At 38.2% G+C, this 20838-nt stretch overlaps 1 protein-coding gene across 6 annotated transcripts in view; it reads right to left on the reverse strand.

Moving 5' to 3' along the window:
* Positions 1–4375: 4375 nt before the first annotated feature.
* The window catches only part of LOC137630398 (N-acetylgalactosaminyltransferase 6-like), an 83907-nt gene continuing 67444 nt past the window's right edge, over positions 4376–20838 (reverse strand). For 4 of the 6 annotated variants that reach the window (XM_068361851.1, XM_068361852.1, XM_068361849.1 and 1 more), the window contains 8 exons: positions 20408–20596; positions 19589–19766; positions 16904–17132; positions 16010–16087; positions 15426–15569; positions 7436–7561; positions 6166–6288; positions 4376–5255 (listed from right to left, as the gene is read on the reverse strand). In XM_068361851.1, the coding sequence (XP_068217952.1) occupies positions 5079–5255; positions 6166–6288; positions 7436–7561; positions 15426–15569; positions 16010–16087; positions 16904–17132; positions 19589–19766; positions 20408–20596 (1244 nt within the window). In that variant the 3' untranslated portion in view covers positions 4376–5078. The remainder of the gene's footprint in view (positions 5256–6165; positions 6289–7435; positions 7562–15425; positions 15570–16009; positions 16088–16903; positions 17133–19588; positions 19767–20407; positions 20597–20838) is intronic. The other 2 variants (XM_068361847.1, XM_068361848.1) reach the window with 1 other exon arrangement.

Consider the following 20838-nt stretch of genomic DNA (forward strand, 5'->3'; position numbering starts at 1 on the left):
TGAATGCAAGAGTTGATGGGAGAAGTACAAGAGGAAGGCCAAGGTTTGGGTGGATGGATGGTGTGAAGAAAGCTCTGGGTGATAGGAGGATAGATGTGAGAGAGGCAAGAGAGCGTGCTAGAAATAGGAATGAATGGCGAGCGATTGTGACGCAGTTCCGGTAGGCCCTGCTGCTTCCTCCGGTGCCTTAGATGACCGCGGAGGTAGCAGCAGTAGGGGACTCAGCAGTATGAAGCTTCATTTGTGGTGGAAATGTGGGAGGTTGGGCTGTGGCACCCTAGCAGTACCAGCTGAACTCGGCTGAGTCCCTGGTTAGGCTGGAGGAACGTAGAGAGTAGAGGTCCCCTTTTTGTTTTGTTTCTTGTTGTTGTCGGCTACCCCCCAAAATTGGGGGAAGTGCCTTTGGTATATGTATGTATGATGTAAATTCAATACTGTACATCAATATTCAAACTATAGCAAATAAAATAAAAATCTTTCATTGTGATCATGAGTAAACTTTGTGCTGTGAATTTTACCCGGTGATTGATTGGAACTATTTTTATAGCCGTTTTGAATTCTTTTATTGTGGTCTTAATAAAGAAATAATAAAACAGCATGTTTTAATGAATCCTAATAACTCATAATTGTAACCTATCTGGGAAAAAGGTATTCTATACTAAGCCAAGGAAAATACTGGTCAAAGGCTTAGTATTTTGTGTTTATGAAGCTATGACTTCTAGAAAAAGAATAATTTTCCTAATATTCTTTCACATAATTCCAAGATTCATCATTAATTCATATGTAGGATATCTTCAAAACTATTTGCATTTTATATATTGAACACAATATGAGTAAAATGTTTCCTCATAAATAAGTCAAATAGTCTTTTACAAAACTAATTTTAAGCTTCCTCTAAACAGATCTCACTTTCTATCAAGTCTGTTCCACTGGGATTAAGTTTTTCAGTTGTAAGAAAAATTCTAAGTTCCATTAAAAGCCTTTCTGGCTGCTATTGCACATTTATGACATTAGTCCTACTCAAATGGATAAAACATGTCATACAGTAAATTTCACTTAGTTATTGGAGTCATGTTCAAATACAGTTCTGTATAGCTTAAAAGTTTTTACTTAGATATCTCTAAATATCTAAGACATCCATGTTTTCTTTTTACTATTCAATATCTCCATATATTTGATATTATTTACTATTTTAAATGAATAAAATGAGACAAACATATTGTGTAATCCTTGCAAAAGAAGATTAGTTAATTGAAATGATTAGTTTGACTAGACATTCAAATCTAATTACGATATTCAGATTGGCCAAAAGGGGAAAAATTATTTTACTATAAACAAATTGTTTCTTGTTACAAGAAGAAACCAACCACAAATTTATATCAGTTTTGTAATTTGACTTTTATGAAACTCTGGGTCCACTTTAATTTACAATCAAGAAGAAGATGAGGAGAGGAAAAGGTTTTACATGGGTATACATATTTAGCATCAGTAAACTTTTATAGAATATAAAACAGACTGTACAATACAAAGCAAAATGGTTATATAAAAGGGATTTTGACGAAGGAAAAATCTATTTCTGGGGAGAGACCTGTGACGCCCGGTGAAAAAGTCCTTCTTTGTACTTTTTCTGATATAAATCTTCCAAATATACCAGAGAAAATTAAAAGCATGGAATGCAGAGGTTACAACCCTCGCGCGAGCACCTTGTTGGTGTCGTATATCTAACAAGGGCGTTTGTAAAACACTATTCACAGGCTGTCTTCCATTTAGATAATCCCTTCATCAAAGGGGGAGGGCCGTGACAGGCCCTAGAGAATACAGTTGGGTTACCCTACCGACACCTACCACTCGCACTCACCAGGTCATCCTTCTGCAAGAACATATGGCTTGGCAAGGAAAGGGTGGGTCCGTACAAAAATAACCGGGAAGGGTTTCACCGGGCGTCACAGGCCTCTATGCAACAGCTTTGGGTGAACTAATCTTCTAGCTCATTCAAATTTCCTGCTTATTTTTGGAAGCCTTCCTCTTGGTTCCAATTTGGTCTACCAGGTGTTAAAAGCATCAATTCATTATCTGTCACTGTATTTCCCATTTGAATCTATAAACTATTTCTTGAACACAACTTGCCAATGATATGGCACATCTGGATACCTGAGTGGCATGTCTAGTTAACTAGATCTTTAGGCATCCATTGCAATAAAATCAGAAGTATTTAGTCTGTGATAACTGAAATACATTCACTATCATCAAAAACTAGAATACTTCATAGGACATAAATTGACATATTCATACTTTGACAAATGTTACAGAAATAAATGGTGAGATTTACTTACAACAATCATCTGGAAATCGTTATTCAAAACAGGAAGTGACTTGATAGTATATTACTCACCTGTTCTTCTTGATGAAAGGTGACTAAAAGAATAGAGTACATCGCAAAAGTTTCACCTATCCGCATAAAGATCAACTAATTTTGATCACGTGCCCTGTATCATAAAAGAAACACCACTTGAGAATTGCATAGTTAGTCCCATACATAAACACAAGATGCATTTCAAGAGGGGGATCTTAAGTGGTCAAGTTTTAAGGTTCAACATAATCAACCTTAGAATCCAACTTTTAACACAACTCCTTATTTTCAAAGGTTTCCATTAACTCGATTTAACTGAAATTAGTGATCTAGCGTACATATGTACCAAGAATTCCAACATATATTTCTACATAATAAAATACTTTTAAATGCTATTATCTAATTTGCCTTTTGTTTAACAGCTTTTCAAAATATCTTACATTCATTATACACAAGGTCATAGCTTAAAATGTTCTAAAGTTGAAAGTTTTTACTTGAGGGACGTACTGTACTATTATCAAAATATCAACACTATTGTCTTTACCATATGAAAATCTTCTTTGCTTTAATATTGCAAAACCTACTCCGGGTCATTGGTGAGATGAGAGAGCAAAGCAGATTTCTTTCACTAAAACAATATTCTCGGTGGGAAACGGTATGGATTACATTGCATGGGTTTCATGAGGTTTACTAAATACGCAAACTAAATACAAGAGACATATAAGACAGAATAAATAAATAAATAAAACATTGTTTTAAATAATTGAATGCTCTCTGTATACCATATAACTTTAAAAAATGGCCTCTTAGGAATTACAGTACATGCTATACATACATACATATACCAAGGCACCTCCACCAATTTTGGGGGTATAGCCGACATTAACAAATGAAACAAAAACAAAAAAGGGGACCTCTACTCTCTACGTTCCTCCCAGCCTAACAAGGGACTCAACCGAGTTCAGCTGGTACTGCTAGGGTGCCACAGCCCACCCTCCCACATTATCCACCACAGATGAAGCTTCATAATGCTGAATCCCCTACTGCTGCTACCTCTGCGGTCATCTAAGGCATCGGAGGCAGCAGCAGGGCCTACTGGAACTGCGTCACAATCACTCACCATTCATTCCTATTTCTAGCACGCTCTCTTGCCTCTCTCACATCTATCCTCCTATCACCCAGAGCTTCCTTCACTCCATCCATCCACCCAAACCTTGGCCTTCCTCTTGTACTTCTCCCATCAACTCTTGCATTCATCGCCCTCTTTAGCAGAAAGCCATTTTCCATTCTCTCAACATGGCCAAACCACCTCAACACATTCATATCCACTCTAGCTGCTAACTCATTTCTTACACCCGTACTCACTCTCACCACTTCGTTCCTAACCCTATCTACTCGAGATACACCAGCCATACTCCTTAGACATAGTATACTTCGTATTATATGAAATTAGTATAAATTACTAAACATTTTCCAAAGATTCCGGTGAGATTACATTACAAAGATATTAATTTTGAGGAAATAAACTTAGTAGCATCTATAAGTCATATATTTTATTCAAGTCACTCAAAAAGGTGCCCTGAAATCATATCAAAATTAAGAAAAATAAAGAGAGTAAAGCAAAATCACAGACAAAATAGTTACATTGATGCTGACATGAATAATATAGCTATTGTTTTGTCTAAGCTCATTATGAACCTCATTATACTAATGTAAGATAGAATAATGTGGTCTAAGTCCTGAAGAAAAATATGATTAACCTTTTTACCCCCAGGCTATTTGGAAATTTCCAACCCTTAACCCCCAGGGGGTTATTTTTTTCCCAGCACATTTTGCAGTATATTTTTTTTAAATTGCTCTAACAGCCTTAATTTTTTTCATAGAGAGGTCAGGTTGGTCTCATTCTCTTTGAAAATGCCTGAATTTTCTCAATAAATTATCAAAAATATGAAAAAAAAAAAATATTTTATAGCATTTTTTTGCAAGGACGCACCGCTACGTCCATGGGGGTAAAGGAATGGCTTTTGTGAAACGTACCAGTACGTCCTTTGGGGGTAAAAGGGTTAAAAGTACTGTACCATCATTGTACAATGCATGAGGAATGTGTAACGATGCTAAAACTGGTCCTAGGTAGATGAAATGCTCAAGGGATATAAAACACTCTCCTAATTAAAGTATCATTGATAAAAATATAGAAATGTATAAATTGACTCTTAGTGAGATGAAGGGACTAACACGACTTTCTGAGTGTAACTACTAGAGAGTGATTTTTAAGTGAGCTTCCAACTGCAACAATTAAGTTTTCAGAAACTTTTCAATTTAAGCTACAAAGCATCATTATGATATCTACCATCAAGAAAAGTCTACATAATAATGATCTTAACCTACCCTATACTAGGCAATGAATGAGCAATTATATTGTATAGATTATTGACAAAAAAACCTGATACCAACAGCTATACTCTATTTTCCATGTATTGATCTTAGCAAGATCCTTGCTTAGGATTTTTCATAACAAGATAATGTCTTATCAAAAATATAGCATGAACTCTTGATGCATACAAAAAATAATTAAATATCAAAATATGAATCAATTAAAACAATAATAGGAATGAAAAAAGAGAGCTTCTATGTACAGTTCATCCAGATGCACTTCTGAAAATGGAAAGTATCACCTGTGCACTGTTATGTACAAAATGTTTTTGAGGTGTACGAAATATAGCACACGCTAGGGCTTCGGATCCAGAGTATCATAATTTCGAAGTCTTTCCGCATTGACAAAACTCCAATTCCATTTCTGGGTTGGTGAATTCATGTCACACGTTGTAACAAAAACCTCTCTCGTCGTTACGCTGGAGTCCAGACAATGTGATGGTGGATGTCCGAACAGGATCATTTTATTCATCTGAAGGAGATGAATCATCAATCATTTCTATTATCTTCATTATAGAATATTTTAACCTGACTAAACAGTTTCTAAACTCTCACAGGCTTGACCTGAAAGATTTATTCTACAAGGAAAGGCAAAACCTGAAGCAGAAAAGGCTGAAGAAGTTGAACGACCAAGAGAGGAAGACATCAAAGCGAACAGATGTAAAGCAAAATATAACAAATATACTTCGAAGAACCTGCAGTACTGCCTAAACTGTGAAAAAGTTAGTAAACTGTAGGCAGCATAAAAACCAAGATGGGGAGAGAACAGACATAAAAATGAGAATGCCTATGGGTGATGAATATCTATTATGCATTAGTTTTGATCTTAGCTTTTAAAATCTTCAAACAAATATGATATTCATATATGGTTACAGTATACTATAATGATTCCAGACCAATAACTTCCATGTCTGAATCTGCCCTCAACAGTAATTCCATAAACTAAATATAATTTCAAATTGGCCTGGTGCCTCAAAAAAATTTAACTACTAGCACCACAATATTAATAAAGGGATTTTGACGAAGGAAAAATCTATTTCTGGGCGAGAGACCTGTGCCGCCCAGTGAAATGCTCCTTTAGCATCATTTCTAAGGTATATAACTGCTATATATTACCAGAGAAAAAAGTTGCATAGGAATGCCAGGGATGAACCCAGCTCGCTCACCTATATTAGGTGTAGGTATATAGTAACTGGGGCGTGAAAACCACTATCAGAGGTCTCGTGACATTTAGATATCTCCTCTTCAAATATCCCTGTTACTACGAGGTGCCGTTCTACATCCACTACTGATTGCTACTACCACTACCTCCACCTATTATTAATAGATAATATATGCTAGAAGCTTGAATAATGAAAAAAAAAATTCAATATCAATCTCACCATATCATATTTCCACATCTGGTTGCCTAGGCCTTTGTGACATCCAAATAGAAGTACAGGTGCATGCTTATCTTTCAAATCAGGTACATCCCAGCAGTTGTGACTCTTCAGTGGACGGATATCCTACAGAAAAAACAGTACAATACGTAATTATCAGTTTCAATCATGTTTCTACATACATACATATACCAAAGGCACTTCCCCCAATTTTGGGGGTTAGCCGCTTTGTTGATGCCTCGTAGGATTTTTTATACAGGAGAGGGGGTTCCCAGCCCCCTCGTCCCATCCCTTTTAGTCGCCTCTTACGACACGCAGGGATAACGTTGGCGCTATTCTAATTGTTTTTATGCCCCCGCGGCCACAGGGGGCATGTTTCTACTATGTAAAAACCTTTTTCCATTATTTCCTGTTACTTAGGTATAAATAAGTACAGTATCAAACTATACACTATCAACACCATCATGAACATTTCATGTCTGCTTTTCCTCTTATGGAGTTCTCTCCATTATTTTCTATCATAAATTCTCTCTTCTTGAATGTCAATCAAAGGTAGGTCTTCAGTTATCCCTGTTTCATTAATTTCCTGAGTCTTCCTACAAATCTCAGTCCCACTCAACCTATAATTACTGTTTCTTCTAACTGCAACATATACTGTTCAGTTCAGTATCTTTATCTCTAGTCTATGCACACAAATATACAGTTATATTTAAACTGCTAATGTTTTTATACTTGAGATTTCATTGAGCAAGTTAGTTGGTTATTTACTGTGACAAAGTGACATGAGTGAGACCAATCCTGAATTGATTAAAAATCTATTCTCTTGTATTTACTGTATATATACATAAATCAATGTTTCTCATTCATACAAGTATACAGTGTTTATTTGCTATAGCTGGAAAGAGAAAAAAATATATTTGAATGGTCTATTCTTTTATATATGCTATCTATGTGACACCCTAGCAGTACCAGCTGAACTCGGTTGAGTCCCTTGTTAGGCTGGGAGGAACGTAGAGAGTAGAGGTCCCCTTTTTGTTTTTGTTTCTTTGTTGATGTCGGCTACCCCCCAAAATTGGGGGAAGTGCCTTGGTATATGTATGTATGTATGTATCTATGTGTTTTCAGGTATTAAACATGTAAGGTGCCTAAGAACACTCAATCATAACTTGTAACTTACAATATAACTACAGTAGAGTAAAATATAGTATAGCAGACTACTATAATATCAGGTCAACTAGTGAGCTTAGGAAAAACATTATATCTATAAATTTACCTTGAATGCTGAAAGCTGGAACTGAAACTGAGAACTCTGACTACACTCGCCAAGGGAGTCTAGTCGATCAAACTGCCCCTTGAACTTCGAGTCAACGCACAACTTGGGATCAGCTAGACTCTGGATCTAGAAGGATTAAAAGCAGGATTCAAAATGTTAAACTATTCAGCCAATCAATTTTCCTGTAATAATAAACCAATATATTAACTAATTATATACAGCAATTATTATGAAGTTGTAAATATAATATACTGTACAGTATTCAATTTTACACGAATAAGAAATAAACCTTGTTGAAAATATAAACTTTCCTAAATATACAGTAGCACCTATACAAAAATAAAAAAAAATAATGTAAAGTAAAGAAAATTTTAATGACTATCTTATTAATAATTCTGGTAAAACTCTTGTATGTAAAGCTAAGGAATTTAACACAGCATTACAAAAAACACAATATTGTACACTACAGTATAAGCTTCTGTAACATGGGTACAGCACACAAGCATGAAACTAGAAAATGGTCAAGCAAGCTTGGAGCATCTATATTTGTTAAATTGTTACGTACTCTGCAATGTTCACCAATGATCTTAGTTAAGTTGCATTCTCTAAAGAGAAACGTGTTATGGATAAAACCATATTTGTCTAAATATGGACTGATGCAAATATTTTTTTCATAAAAAATGTTATTTTCATTAGTAAAATAAATTTTTGAATATACTTACCCGATAATCATGTAGCTGTCAACTCCGTTGCCCGACAGAATTCTACGGAAGGGATACGCCAGCGATCGCTATACAAGAGGGGGGTGTACTCACAAGCGCCACCTGTGGCCAGGTACTGCAGTACTTCTTGTTGACACCACTTCAATTTTTCCTCGGTCCACTGGTTCTATGGGGAGGAAGGGTGGGTCAATTAAATCATGATTATCGGGTAAGTATATTCAAAAATTTATTTTACTAATGAAAATAACATTTTTCAATATTAAACTTACCCGATAATCATGTAGCTGATTCACACCCAGGGAGGTGGGTGAAAACCAGTGTACATGTATATCAAGAAGCTAAGTATCCCGTATTTCATATTATCAGTTATTCAAAATAACAATGAAATTACAAGTACCTGGTAAGGAAGTCGACTTGAACCATTACTCTGCCTTAAATAAGTTCGTCTTCCTTACTGAGCGCAGCGTTCCTCTTAGGAGGCTGAACAACTCTAAGGTGCTGAAGTATCAAGGGCTGCAACCCATACTAAAGGACCTCATCACAACCTTTAACCTCGGCGCTTCTCAAGAAAGAATTGACCACCCGCCAAATCAACAAGGATGTGGAAGGCTTCTTAGCCGACCGTACAACCCATAAAAAGTATTCAAGAGAAAGGTTAAAAGGTTATGGGATTATGGGAATGTAGTGGCTGAGCCCTCGCCTACTACTGCATTCGTTGCTACGAATGGTCCCAGGGTGTAGCAGTACTCGTAAAGAGACTGGACATCTTTGAGATAGAATGATGCGAACACTGACTTGCTTCTCCAATAGGTTGCATCCATAACACTCTGCAGAGAATGGTTCTGTTTGAAGGCCACTGAAGTAGCCACAGCTCCCACTTCATGTGTCCTTACCTTCAGCAAAGCAAGGTCTTCTTCCTTCAGATGAGAATGTGCTTCCCTAATCAGAAGCCTGAATAGTAAGAAACTGAGTTCTTAGAACTTGGGAAAGAAGGTTTCTTGATAGCACACCATAAGGCTTCTGATTGTCCTCGTAAAGGTTAAGACCTTTTTAGATAGTACCTAAGAGCTCTAACTGGGCAAAGTACTCTCTCCAGTTCATTCCCCACCAAGTTGGACAGGCTTGGGATCTCGAACGACTTAGGCCAAGGACGTGAAGGAAGCTCGTTTAGCAAAAACCGAGCTGCAAGGAACATGTAGCCGTTTCAGATGTGAAAACAATGATCCTGCTGAAGGCGTGGATCTCACTTACTCTTTTAGCTGTTGTCAAGCACACGAAGAAAAGAGTTTTTAATGTGAGGTCCTAAAAAGAGGCTGATTGGAGAGGTTCAAATCTTGATGACATAAGGAACCTTAGGACCACGTCTAGATTCCAGCCTGGAGTGGACAACCGACGTTCCTTTGAGGTCTCAAAAGACCTAGGGAGGTCCTGTAGATCTTTGTTGGTGGAAAGATCCAAGCCTCTGTGGCGGAAAACCGCTGCCAACATACTTCTGTAACCCTTGATCGTAGGAGCTGAAAGGGATCTTACTTTCCTTAGATGTAACAGGAAGTCAGCAATCTGGGTTACAGTGGTACTGGTTGAGGAAACTGCATTGGTCTTGTACCAGCTACGGAAGACTTCCCTTTGAGACTGATAGATTCTGAGAGTGGATGTTCTCCTTGCTCTGGCAAACGCTCTGGCTGCCTCCTTCGAAAAGCCCCTAGCTCTTGAGAGTCTTTCGAAAGTCTGAAGGCAGTCAGACGAAGAGCGTGGAGGTTTGGGTGTACCTTCTTTACGTGAGGTTGACGTAGAAGGTTCACTCCTAGAGGAAGAGTCCTGGGAATGTCGACCAGCCATTGCAGTACCTCTATGAACCATTCTCTCGCGGGCCAGAGCGGAGCCAATCCACGTCAGCCGTGTCCCTTTGCGAGAGGAGAACTTCTGAAGTACCCTGTTGACAATCTAAAACGGCGGGAATGCATACAGGTCGAGATGGGACCAATCCAGCAGAAAAGCATCCACGTGAACTGCTGCTGGGTCTGGAATCGGAGAACAATACAACAGGAGTCTCTAGGTTATCGAGGTAGCGAACAGATCTAAGGTTGGCTGACCCCACAGGGCCCAAAGTCTGCTGCAAACACTCTTGTGAAGGGTCCACTCTGTAGGGATGACCTGACCCTTCCGGCTGAGGCGATCTGCCATGACATTCATACCGCCCTGAATGAACCTCGTTACCAGCGTGAGCTTTCGATCTTTTGACCAGATGAGGAGGTCCCTTGCGATCTAGAACAACTTCCACGAAAGAGTCCCTCCCTGCTTGAAGATGTAAGCCAGGGCTGTGGTGTTGTCAGAGTCCACCTCCACCACCTTGTTAAGCTGGAGGGACTTGAAGTTTATCAAGGCCAGAAGAACCGCCAACAACTCCTTGCAATTGATGTGAAGTGTCCTTTGCTCCTGATTCCATGTTCCCGAGCATTCCTGTCCGTCCAAGTCGCACCCCAGCCCGTGTCTGATGCGTCCGAGAGGAGACGGCGGTCGGGTTTCTGAACAGCCAAAAGTAGACTTCCTTGAGAAGAAAGCTGTTCTTACACCACGCGAGAGAAGACCTCCTCTCTTCGGAAACAAGAACTGAGACCGTCTCTAGCGTCATGTCCTTTATCCAGTGAGCAGCTAGATGATACTGAAGGGGGGGGAGGTGGAGTCTCCCTAACACGATGAACAGGGCCAGCGATGAAAGTGTCCCTGTTAGACTCATCCACTACCTGACTGAGCATCGGTTCCTTCTCAGCATGCTCTGGATGCATTCTAGGGCTTGGAAGATCCTTGGGGCCGACGGAAAAGCCCGAAAAGCTCGACTCTGAAGATCCATACCCAGGTAGACAATGGTCTGGGATGGGACGAGCTGAGACTCCTCAAAATTGACCAGGAGGCCCAGTTCCTTGGTCAGATCCATAGTCCATCTGAGAATCTCCAGACAGCGACGACTTGTGGGAGCTCTTAAAAGCCAGTCGTCTGACGGAGCCGGACACAAGATCATGGTACTGCTGCACAGTCTATGAACTGTCAACCATGGGGAAGCGAGGAAGTACAGTGACAACCCGAAGCTGTCTAGACTGTCTGGATCGTATAGACAACTCCTTATCGGGTTGCTGAGGTTGTCGCACTGCGTCACAACAAGTCACTTCTGCTGGTTGTTGAACGTCTTCCCAGTGACACACTGACTCCGTAAACAAAAAATCCTCTAACAAGGACTAAGCTTGGACTGCATGACTTGCAACACAGCTCAAGGTCTATGGGAGCAGGTGTGGTAACAGACGGGGTTAGCGACTGAAGTGGAACCATTACCTTCCCTGAAAGCATGTTATGCTTAAATAAAAGTTCATAGGAGGCTACGCAGCAAAAGGCTCCTCTCCAAATGACAGAGTCCTCAAGGGAATATCAGAAGGAGGGAGAAAAGCACTTTCTCATCTACAGGGACCATATCCGAGAAAAGCTAAGTTCTCTCAGTGAGGGTTTCACTGGTGCAAAAGCAGCAGACTAGAAGGCAACGTTATGAAACTGCTTGACAGTCTAGTGAGTTGGCAACAACCAAAGATGTGTGACTGAGAAGCATGCGGTAAGGTATGCAGAGCATGCTGTATGTAGAGCATGCTGTATGCAGAGCATGCTGTATGTAGAGCATGCTGTAAGAGAAGCAGAGCATGTTGCATGGCGTGTAACATTTCTCAGAAATTCCATGACCAGTGCTAGATTGAGTAATATCGCATTACTGTCCATTGAAAGTGCACGTGCCGAGGGAATTGATTTAGACTGTTTTGTTGATGAATTTGATAGCAGGCATGATAATCGTAGAATTAAGCTACTACGATCTATAATCTACTTCACCTCAGGACAGGGAAACTCGCCCTGTTGGCAACACTGCATTACTTCATGCATGTTTGCATGGGGTTTTAATATCAACATAATATTTACATTACATTCATAACTCATGATTCATTTTTGTTTTGAAGATATTTTGCCATATTTGCGATTTGTTAAAAATATATTGCAAGGAATACATATATATTTTTTTATATAAGTAATACGAATAACCTCCATTATCATAATGTTTGTGTAGGCATACATGTATATGATTACAAATGTAAGTTATGAAAGTAATGAGGTGTTATTATTGTCATTTGTTATTTCAAAGTTGAATGGGAAGAGGCTCAAGTTGAGGAGAAAGTGGCAGATGCATGCGTTGAGGTGGCTGACTCCTAGCATGAGTTTCTTGTCTCAAGAGTTGCGCTTGCTGTAAGGGTAGCGGATGCGCAGTAGCAGGTTCCTGAGGAACGAGTTGAGGTTCCTGAGGTGTGAGCTGCGAGAGTAGAGGTAGCGGTTGCGCAGAACGTAGTTCTTGTCTCGCGAGTTGAGGTTCCTGAGGTGCTAGCCTACTGCAGCGAGTGCTGAGGTGGCTGCCTCATGGATGGAAGAGGTTGTCGTACCTCAAGAGATTGATGCCTCGCTGGTGGAACCGCAGGCGGAAGCGGAGGAAGTAAGGCATAAGACTCCTGCTCCTATTGCTGAGGTTGCCTTAAGGAAGGCGGAGGTTGCTGCACACCGCTGGTAACTGGCAACTCAGTACGCGGTAAGGTATCCTGAGGAACCTCAACTTCGTACGCCTGGCAGACTGGACTGCGGTGAGGCGGAGCGATCGCAGGAGGAGGTGTAACCTTCTCAGCCTGACACTCACGCATTAAGACCGCAAGCTGTGACTGCATGGACTGCAGCAAAGTCATCTTGGGGTCGACAGACGCTAAGGTCTGCTGAGGCAAAGCCTTAACAGAAGATGAGGTCTGTTGCGGCATCACTTTACCTCTCTAAGGAGGTGTGCAGTCACCTGATGACTGCGGAGAGTCAGAGCTAATCCAATGACTGCAACCAGGTTGTAGAACTCTTGAGGTCTGGACTTTGCGTTTGAGAGGTCTTGAGACCTGAGTCCAGCGTTTTCTCCCTGACATTTCTTCTGCAGACGAGTAAAAGACGGGCTCAATCGTCTGCGGGTGGGAGTGACGGTCTCTGTAAGACACGCCCGCAACCACCGAGGATACTTCTGTGCGCCGATCAAGGCCTGCCGAACCCTTTTGCCCTTCGACATTGCTTCTCCCCTGGGCTTGGGAGCTTGCAAGAGGTCCCGGACTGGGAGGACGACTGGCACGCACAGAAGTACCCTCACGCACAACACTGACACACTTTGCGCTAATCACTTTTGATTTTCTGTTTGCACTTATTTCACTGAACTCGAAACTTTAAGTGGTTTGTACCTGAAACACGCAATTCTATCCTTCCTTAAAAGTTAGTAATTGCGAAAACAGAAATACAATGTAACAGAAAAATCTAATGAAAGATAAATGATTCAGTGGCTGGAAAGAGACTAAACACTAGATCAAATAAACTACGTTTAAAATCTCTCACCGCATAAAGCTTGAGAACAAGAATAAAACTCATGAAACGTTTACCTTCTTCCCCTAAAGAGACTAGGGAGAAGAGCAAAAACGATAACAACGTTACTCGCTTGAACGAAACGTTTATCCAGCTCTCTCTCCCTCCGTCTCTATCTCTCTCTCTCTCTCTCTTGACTTAGAACCTGAGAGAAGAGCCCAATCATATATATCGTTAAAACATATTATTGTTAAAGGAAAAAAACTGAAATATTTCCCAAATAAAAAGTTCCTTTATTAGAATTAAAACCATTAAGCTAAGAAAGAATGAACAAAACGCTAGACACGGTTACTCTTACTGCAACGTGACACCGTGAAAATTCTCTCTCTATCGTAACGATAGAGCGCAAGTTGAACGTTCTGAACGTCAACAACTGCAGAGACAAAACAAAACGTTAGTTCAACTTTGAAAACAGTACGAGACTATCAAAGAAATTCTTTCAAAAACATTAAAATAGCATAATATGTTAACAGGTAAAACCGAAATGACGGGCTCAATGTTAATTAACTTCGGTACCAAGAAAAGACCGCCTACTATTAGGAAAGGTCGAATATAAACAAATATAAAAATTAATTTTAATAAGTTTATAATAAAAGGAAGTTAATCGAAGAGGCCTATAAAAGGCGGAGAGATAAAAAATAAATCTATAACTTTTGATAAGCAAAATTAAGAAAGAGAGTCTATACTCTCTTAGACACCAACACTTCCGTCTAAGGGAAGGGTCGGCCATTTAAAGGTGAAAGCGAGTTCATACTCTCTTCGTCACCAGAATTAATCAAATTAATTCCAAAAGCTAGCTAAGCTAATAATAAAACTTCCTGAATAGCGAAAGCTGAAATCTTAGAGCAATACTTCACCAAAAACCGTGAACAAGACTCCAAAATTATAAGCGTATCCATGAACGTCTTGCCGGAAGCACGACAGAGGAAAAATTGAAGTGGTGTCAACAAGAAGTACTGCAGTACCTGGCCACAGGTGGCGCTTGTGAGTACACCCCCCTCTTGTATAGCGATCGCTGGCGTATCCCTTCCGTAGAATTCTGTCGGGCAACGGAGTTGACAGCTACATGATTATCGGGTAAGTTTAATATTGAAAATTTATCATTTCAACTGACTACTTTCTCTGAAGCGTGGCTTGATTACAACTACTGTATATGACCTAATTGTCAATAAATTTACATTCCTTCCATTCACACAATAAATTATTAATAAGCCTACATGAGCTGTATACCAACAAGTTAAGCTTGCTCTTCAAATATGCAGGTGCTTCAGGTTGACCTGCAATAGCTGATGGCTACCTTTTATGGTTGGAGAATGGAAGTCTGATTTAGTGTCAAATATTTCACAATGTATGCGAACAAACATCCTTTTCTTCCATTGCTATTTCTTATTACATTGGTAAAGGGATGCATGCTCCTACCATGCATCAATAAAATAAAAAAAAAAAGCTCAAAGAGAAGTACTTGAAATAGAAGCTGTCTCATATACAGTATAGATCAATTTCTCAGAATATTTATATTTCAAATACAGTACTTTAGCTCACACAATAAATCCATAATTCAAAGAGCATCATAATTGCTAATTAACAGTCACAGTAAATGCCCATGAAACAATTTTGACATTACAATTTCAAGTTATTGACATGGTAAAATTGGTAAGTTAATGTACAGTATTTCTTATCACTAATCACATAAAAGTCAAAGCTAAATACACACCATCAAATGATATTTTAAACTTGTCTTACTGAGAAAAGAGCATACCAATTATATAAACTATTTATAGTGACATAGGACGAACAATACTCACCGTTCCATTGCAATAATCTGGAGGCTCTATGAGAGGGTAACTTTTAGCCAAGTCAAAAGCTACGTTTTCCATGAACCATTTGAAGGGCTTACATTTGTTTCGCTCTCTCACCGCTAACTGCTCACTGAGATCTCCCGTGTCAGTCTGGAAGAAAATTCATATTCATTATAAGCATGAATTCCCTGAGGTTTAAAGTTTTGGAAAATGCAATACATGAAGGCTTTAGAAGCAGTTTTTGACCAGATTTTGTACATTAGAAGAGAGGGTACAGTACTCGTACCAAGGGATGCCTTTAAACTTGTCTGAGGTTTATCAGAATTAATCCAGCAATGAACAATGACTTCCAGATGTCTTAACCTCCAGCAGCAATATAATGCATACCAAGATTTATTAAAAATGTGGAATCAAATGTTTATTCCGATAGTTATTTAAATCTAAAACTAAAAATTGCATAGACTAGTGTAATCAAATATATACTCTACTACTGTCATACACAATCTTATATACCATTGCACTTGAAACAGATATCACAACCGAACCTGGAAAACACAAAATATGAAAATGTACCAAAGTAACAAACAAACCTCCAGCCAACCAGGTTGCCGCATATATAGATACTTTTTATATTCGTCCATCCATACTTCTGCCACCCGCCGATAATTCTGAAACCAAAGAAAGCAGATTGCATTAATGCCATAAAAACAAGTACTGCACATGTATACTGTGATAATATATTGCAATACTGTATACAAAAAAAAAAACTGATTTCATATTCAAAGAATGAACTTCTACATTTTATGAATAGTACTTACCTGGCAGTTATATATATATATAGCTTCGAATATATATGCAGTATATATAACTGCCAGGTAAGTATTCATAAAACTTTGTTTTATCATAAAAACTCAATTTTTATGAATAGTACCTGTACTTACCTGGCAGTTATATATATATAGCTTCGAATATATATATATATATAACTGCCAGGTAAGTATTCATAAAACTTTGTTTTATCATAAAAACTCAATTTCTATGAATAGTACTTACCTGGCAGTTATACATACAGTATATTCGAAGCTATATATATATAACTGCCAGGTAAGTATTCATAAAACTTTGTTTTATCATAAAAACTCAATTTTTATGAATAGTACTTACCTGGCAGTTATATATATATTTGAAGCTATATATATATATATATATATATATATATATATATATATATATATATATATATATATATATATATATATATATATATATATATATAACTGCCAGGTAAGTATTCATAAAACTTTGTTTTATCATAAAAACTCCATTTTTATGAATAGTACTTACCTGGCAGTTATATATATATTCAAAGCTATATATATATATAACTGCCAGGTAAGTATTCATAAAAGTTTGTTTTATCATAAAAACTCCATATTCATCCTTCAAAGCATAAGACAGTTAAATACATAAAGAACTGAACTTACTCTAGCCAAGAAATTATCAGTTCGTGGGTTAGGGAATGGAGCAAATTTACGATATATATGACCAATCCTTGAGCAAGGGGCATCGTACATAACTCCATGACACTGCCACACTTTAAACGAAAGCTCGTATTGCTCCCCTCCCCAGATGTCAAGACCAGGATCGTAGCCTCCGAGTTCCCAGAAGAATTTTGAGCTTATAGCAAAAAGGCCGCCAGCCATAACAGGGCTCCTGTGAGTTAGTCACAATGGTTTAGTATCAATAAAAATATGTGATTAACAGAGGAATAATGGTTTGAACCAACAAACTCAATAAAATCCTTAAAAAGCAATAAAACAAACACTAAAAAAAGCTCACCTCTACCAGTAGTAATGAATTAATCAATATGAAATAAGTGATGTTTCCAAATTTCATAGCCTGAGGACTATAATATTAACATACATAAATCAAATATAAATAAAAATTACCCATGTCAAGTTTAACATTAGTGTTAATAATAACTGAATCTACTTGGTCTCTACTCCAACTGTCAGCCAGAGAGTATAACATAATAGAATGATTAAAAATTTTGAATATCTGTACATATCTGGGTCCGAATCCAGTTTAGAATCTAAATAGTCTCAAAACTCTGTGTTTCTGATAAGTAACTAATGCTGATAGATAACAAAGATCAGAAAATACTTATACATACAGATACCAAGGCACTTCCCCCAATTTTAGGGGGTAGCCAACAGCAACAAATGAAACAAAAACAAAAAGGGGACCTCTACTCTCTACATTCTTCCCAGCCTGACAAGGGACTCAACCGAGTTCAGCTGGTACTGCTAGGGTGCCACAGCCCACCCTCCCCCGTTATCCACCACAGATGAAGCTTTACAATGCTGAATCCCCTACTGCTGCTACCTCTGCGGTCATCTAAGGCACCGGAGGAAGCAGCAGGGCCTACCGGAACTACGTCATAATCGCTCGCCCTTCATTCCTATTTCTAGCACGCTCTCTTGCCTCTCTCACATCTATCCTCCTATCACCCAGAGCTTTCTTCACTCCATCCATCCACCCAAACCTTGGCCTTCCTCTTGTACTTCTCCCATCAACTCTTGCATTCATCACCTTCTTTAGCAGACAGTCATTTTCCATTCTCTCAACATGGCCAAACCACCTCAACACATTTATATCCACTCTAGCTGCTAACTCATTTCTTACACCCATTCTCACCCTCACTACTACGTTCCTAACCCTATCTACTTATTGTACAGTATTACTTTAAATTCCATAATTGATTATCCAAGATACCTCTTAGCTAATATCAATACTATACAACTTCCGACCTCAACTAAACAACATCTATCATTTCATAACTTCTACTGGTCCATAACCAACTCACAGCAAAAGTTGACTACAGTCCATCATTTACACTTCAAGATATCCTCTACTGAATAGGTCCCAAAGAATGGATCAGGATCTGCACCATTTAATGAATTAACCTAAAAATCTAACAATCTCTTTCATGGGCCCTAAATACCACCAAAACTTCAGAGAAATCCTACTGTTTGTTCTGAGGTTCCTTGCAGGCAATCAGTTGCACAGAAAAAGATAAACTCATTAACTGAATGCTTAATTTCTTTTCAGCTGTGGTGGTGGGAGAACAAATGTGTGAAATAACAACTAGGAACAAATGTATTAGTCAGAAAGCTGGAAATGGTTTATTAACACTACTGTGTATAAGATATAGTATAGGTACGTATTTGACTAACTAATGAGAATCAACTTCTTCGTCCATAACGGAAATGACGGGTTTGGCCAAAGGAAGTAATTTCCTATGATTTTTCCAATCTTCAAAATTAGTAGATGAGACTAGTCTCAGATGGTAGAGCTCAATTCTCTGAAACACTTTTGTTCAGTATACTAATTCCAGATATGCCTCATTTGACCTGTACAGGGATGCAAAGTCCATCTCGTTGCCACAAGCAGCAATTTTACTAACAATGAACCTTTACAAACCACATTAGGTTCTTTAGGGAATAATTTACATAACATAAGTTGTTCAGAGAGTTAAGCTCTCTCATGTAAGACTACTGTAGTCTTACCTCCCTATCTGGAGTCTGAAAAACGAACAAAATCTTACGCTTTAACATTATCTCCTGACTAAAATCCAGGATTGCACAACTTAAGATGTCTCATTTCCGTCATGGATGAAGAAGTAGATTCTAATTAGGCATTCAAATATCTTATGCTCAATATCATGAATACAGTAAACCCTTTCCAGCTCTCTCACATATATCAAGTGTGAAATGTACAACAAAATATATAAGAGCATATACTCATCAACAAAAAAGGAAGATTGGTACAAAATAAGAAAGGCCCCTTTTAAACAATAAGTAAAGGACAATTCAGTCTGAAATTACACTAAATAAGAACAAACTTTCCATACAAAAAACCAATAAAATGTAACAAGCAAAAGGAAACAGAGCAATTGTAAAACATGCAATTTCTTCCCTTGATAAAACTGTGTATTTTTATACACGAGGTATCAAACCAAAAAACCACACAAATTAGAAAGAACTAAAAGGAGAGTTATCTTGAAATATCAGTAGATTAATCAATGTCCTGTCACCAGAATGAATCAGATACGTTAATGGACTGAGTCAAAAGTGCACAAGTGTTACTAGACACTCTCCGTCACTAACTTGAAAGGCTGGGGCATGTTAGCTTCGTCCTCAGGCAGCACAGGTAATCTTTTATAGTAAAATTCCCAGTCGAATGCTCCTCGGCGGCCTTCATCTTGAGCCCGGTACTCAAAGTTCTCAAAATCGATGACATCGATAAAAGGGCAAACGGCGGTTTTGTAATTCCTGGCGATTGGGTCTAGTACATGAGGTGTAAATAAAGCATATGTCAAATTATATTGTATAATCAAGTAAAAATACCAAGCTGTAACAGAAGTAATGTGTTACCTTTCACAGTAAAATACAGTATAAGTTTATAAAAACTGTAACAATGGAAACTAACTCCCTTTTTTGACATTAGCAGAAATTCCGGATTAAACATTAACAAGGAAAACTAGTATGATCTATGCAGTTTTTGTAAGGATGCACTTAATCATTTAAGGAAAGACCTAAATATAAAGACAAGTTTAAGAATGTAATCCTGAAGCTTCAGCCTGTAGCCAGTGAAGATATACTGAAGGCTTTAAAATTACACAAAATTGATATAAAATATTTTTTTCTGAACAATCTTAACTGAAATATTAATGAGGGATTAAAGCTATTTCAATGATTGATCATAAAAAGAGCAAATATGACAAAACTATGTGACATTTATTATCAACTTGGTATGACCCTATTTCTAGATGTTTTATAACAAGAGACTAATCCCATATGGATTACATTGATGAATATTTTCAAACGAGTGACCTCTGTAATGGCTGCTAGAGCATTTCCAGCCCAACCTCCAAATCTTTACCTAGAACCTTAGATAAAAAATCAAATAAGAAAGCAAACACTTACCTAGAAGGGGAGGAAGCCAGTTCGTTGTGCATTCAGTATGGGAATCTAGAAAAATGAGGACGTCTGCCGTGGCGTGCTTTGCACCCTCAAGGCGAGCCCTGATTAGACCCCAGCGTTCTGGAAGTCGAACAACACGAGCGATCGGGAGGTGCTCTGCTAGGAAGTTATCGAGTTTTGCACCCAGAAAGTCTGTTGGAAAAATAATACTTGAAGATGATTGAAACATAAAATCATTAAATCTGTAGTGAAATGTGGAGTGAAACATCATGAATTTTAAAAGTAATTCTATTTTCCCTGACTATATGAACTTGGGTAACTAAATATTTGATATATTACTATTTCACTTCTCACAGTATAATATTTAATAAATATAAAATCTTTTTGATTATCACAATAACAAATCATAACTTCCCTCCAAGAAAACTGTTTAT

Source organism: Palaemon carinicauda, chromosome 38, assembly GCF_036898095.1.
Source record: "Palaemon carinicauda isolate YSFRI2023 chromosome 38, ASM3689809v2, whole genome shotgun sequence".
NCBI lineage: Eukaryota > Metazoa > Arthropoda > Malacostraca > Decapoda > Palaemonidae > Palaemon > Palaemon carinicauda.